The sequence below is a fragment of the Oncorhynchus tshawytscha genome, linkage group LG18, assembly GCF_018296145.1.
Source record: "Oncorhynchus tshawytscha isolate Ot180627B linkage group LG18, Otsh_v2.0, whole genome shotgun sequence".
Taxonomy (NCBI): Eukaryota; Metazoa; Chordata; class Actinopteri; order Salmoniformes; family Salmonidae; genus Oncorhynchus; species Oncorhynchus tshawytscha.
Window position 1 is genome coordinate 26,467,261 of NC_056446.1, and position 3,780 is coordinate 26,471,040.

At 39.2% G+C, this 3,780-nt stretch overlaps 1 protein-coding gene across 1 annotated transcript in view; it reads right to left on the bottom strand.

The window, feature by feature from the left end:
* Nucleotides 1-319, bottom strand: part of LOC112217378 (fibronectin type III domain-containing protein 1) — a 121,013-nt gene extending 120,694 nt beyond the window's left edge. Inside the window, exon 1 of the mRNA XM_042300509.1 lies at nt 173-319. Within this exon, the coding sequence (XP_042156443.1) occupies nt 173-236 (64 nt within the window). The 5' untranslated portion in view covers nt 237-319. The remainder of the gene's footprint in view (nt 1-172) is intronic.
* Between the last annotated feature and the right edge of the window lie 3,461 nt (nt 320-3,780).

Genomic DNA, 3,780 nt, shown 5'->3' on the forward strand with positions numbered 1-3,780 from the left:
ACTATAATGAGGGGGTAATCAAATAACCAATTGATTATTGATTGGGCTATAGTCCAACTCCACCAATCCCAGCCATAAAATCTATCAATAAAGTGCCACTTCACTAAGTGAGAAAAAATTGAAACCATGCATGCGTCTGTTCTGACCCCAAAAATAAAATGGGTGATGTTACCTTGAATCGATGCACAGAAGGTAACGAAAAGCAGTAAGAGAGTCCGTGCTGCGGTGGATGCCATAGTGAGGATAGTGCGCTAGTCCTATGGTGCAGCGCAACAGAGGGAGAGAGGAGGGAGAGAAAAGTAGTATATGGAGAGAGAAGGCTGCCATGGGCTGGGAGAGGGGGACAAACAGACTGTTGGCGTTGTTCCCGCGTAGCCTGTCTCCCTCTTCCGGGGAAAAGCGGGACTGGCCGAGAGTTGCACCGGGATGGAGGGATGGGATCCACAGTCAATTGCGCACGCAGATTCGAAGATGAATCACAGCAGGTGGGACCATAGAGAATGATCGAGGACTCTAGCTGCCTAAAGGGATGGCAGGTATCCTAGTGGTTAGAGTGTTGGACTAGCAAGCTCGAATCCCCGAGCTGACAAGGTAAAAAGCTGTTGTTCTACCCATGAACAAGGCAGTTAACCCACTGTTCCTAGGCTGTCATTGAAAATAAGATTTTTTCTTAACTGACTTGCCTAGTAAAAAAAAAGGCAGTTTTAGCATAGGCAGCGCCATTGAGGGGTTCCACAATGCTTCTGCCATTTAAAAGTATGTCGTCACAGACGCTATAATGGCACAGATGTATAAAGATGAGTCCTCGTATCCCGTATTTGCATGATTCCAAGGGTGGAGTCTTTGGGGAAGTTAGGGCTTAATTATTTTTCTAAGCTGTATCCTACAATTTGTCAGAAAAAGAAAAACGTCACACTCTTAAAAGTAAGTTGTGTTTTGTTATATCCAAATTCTCACAGTCAACCCTGTCACATGCACAGCTTTTTCTCTCCAAAAAAAACCCCGGTTGACTGTGAGAATTTGGATATAACAAAACACAACATACTTTTAAGAGTGTGACGTTTTTCTTTTTCTGACAAATTTTAGGATACAGTGGTGGAAAAAGTATCCAATTGTCATACTTGTAAAAGTAAAGATACCTTAATAGAAAATTGCTCAAGTAAAAGTGAAAGTCACTCAGTAAAATCCTAATTGAGTAAAAGTCTCAAATAATTTGGTTTTAAATATTCGTAAGTGTCAAAGGTAAACGTAATTGCTCAAATATAGTTTGGGTGTCAGGGAACATGTATGGAATAAAAAGTACAAAACTTTTAATTAAAAGTGAAAGTTGTTAAAAATATAAATAGTAAAGTAAAGTACAGATACCCCAAAAAACGACTTAAGTACTACTCTCAATTATTTTTCTTAAGTACTTTACACCACTACAGGGTGGGAACCAGGAGACCCTTCTTACTGGGAAATATGTAGAATGTATAAATTGGTCATGGCTAGAAACTTTTGTAAAATTAAGGTCAGATTTGACTTTGCATAGCAGGTTAGGAATACAAACAAATGATACTTTTGAATTAATTTGACAAAAGCTGGATCCCTTCTAGCCATGAGCATATAAATTGCACACCCTTAAAACTGTTGAGATCAGAGCCTTGTCCTGAAGGTTTGTGCCTTCCCTCAGAAAACCACAGCCTTAAAGATAGATTACTCTATTGCTACATCCATTTTTTGATCGATAAATTAATGTTATGCTATATAGCCATTGATTCTTGAAGAATATGACTTACAAATGCCTCATGAGATTAGTTCAGCTGTCACACTCCATTAGAGACCAAAATATAAGCTTGTTTTACTCCAATGTTTGTAAATCATGTAAATGTAAACACTGTATCGCCTCAAAACATGGTTCAAACTCAAATTTGTATCTAATAGATGGTCAGTCCTTGTATCCATAGCTCTGTCTACGAATTTGAGAGTGGTACAAGTTTACTTGGCCCCTCCCTCAGCTTTTTTATCTAAACAGAGGTGTGATGACGCTTTGTTAATGTTTCAATTAAGGATTCTAGCTTTAAGTTTAACAAGGACCTACACTTTGGTAAAAGGAAATCACCTGAGGGATATACTACAAAGCAGGATCAATGAGTTAGCCAGCTGTAATGCTTCAATGTTCATAAATAACTTAATGTTCAGGAATATATGCTTAGAATGGGTATGTATTGAATAACTTGTTTCAACAAATAACCAATATTCAAGTCTAGGTTCATTAATGCACCAGTAACTCTTTTTATTTCTGAGTGTTTATCAAAGTTAGCTGGTTTACTCATTGATCCTGCTTTGTAGTATACCACTCTGGTGTTTTTACAAAGGTTCACTGTGTCCTGTGAGGGCAGAGATGAGAATGCTTTGCCCTCCGAAACAGTGCAAACGTAATAAATAAAGCTCTTCAAAAAAGTCTAGGCTGGCCTATCTGGTAACATCTGCCGTTTGACTTGTGGGCCGGGAACGGCTGTGCTCAGGTTCTCTCTTCTCAGTTGATTTTGTTTTATTGTTCCCTTGGAGAAGGACAAGCATTCCTCCCGGTGACTGTGATACGCACATACAAAACTGTGTTTATCAAACAGTCATTGAAGACATAGAAAATAAAGAGACTATAAATTATGGCGCCAATGTTTTCTCTAAACTGAAAGACGAAGGCAAGGAACATCAATTAATGCATGAAATCTATAGCTAGCATGTGTAAGATTTGGATTGAAGTCATTTGATATACACAAGGGACTAATGATTTTGGATGGGTTTGTATATGCAGGATCATAGAGACACAAAATACAAACAGATAACAAACTGTTTCCCGGCAGTGCTGCTGGACTGGTCCACATTGGGCCAATGGCAGTTAACTAAGGTCATAGCAGATGTAGGATCTTAATTTGAGCCAGTTTGCTTCAGCCGGAAAATAATCTTGCAGCAACAGCAAATGTGAATTATTATGTGGATTAAAGTGATTAGATATTTTTTTGTAGGGGTTGATACATTTTCCCTTAGGGCAAATCAAGTCTGACATTTTAAAGTGGAAATTACAAACTTTAGAAGCTTTTTAAACCTCAAATACAATACATGTTGGCATTTCCTGCTGTACAGGAGAATTCTCAGAAACAAAACAATGGTAGTCAGAATTGTTTTGTTGAACAACAAAGGAACCTGATTGGCTGATTATCCGTTGATGGTCAATGTGAATTTCTAAGTGCCGTTCCAAAATGGCTGCTGTGGCTTCTGCTACACAGCATGAGGACAAAAAAAGGAAGCTTAATTAATTTGAGCAGTATTTCAATCTTCCCGATTTCTCAGTTGGGATAATGGGATAATAAGGAGTACAGCAACATTTTCCGTCCCTGGATTGACATATATTCTCGAGCCATACTGTGCATTCAGAAAGTATTCTGACCCCTTGACTTTTTCAAAATGTTGTTACGTTATAGATTTGAAAGATTGGAAAGCAGCTGCGGTCATCCCCCTCTTCAAAGGGGGGGACACTCTTGATCCAAACTGCTACAGACCTATATCTATCCTACCCTGCCTTTCTAAGGTCTTCGAAAGCCATGTCAACAAACAGATTACCGACCATTTTGAATCTCACCATACCTTCTCTGCTATGCAATCTGGTTTCAGAGCTGGTCATGGGTGCACCTCAGCCACGCTCAAGGTCCTAAACGATATCCGCCATTGATAAGAAACATTACTGTGCAGCCGTATTCATTGATCTGGCCAAGGCTTTCGACTCTGTCAATCACCACA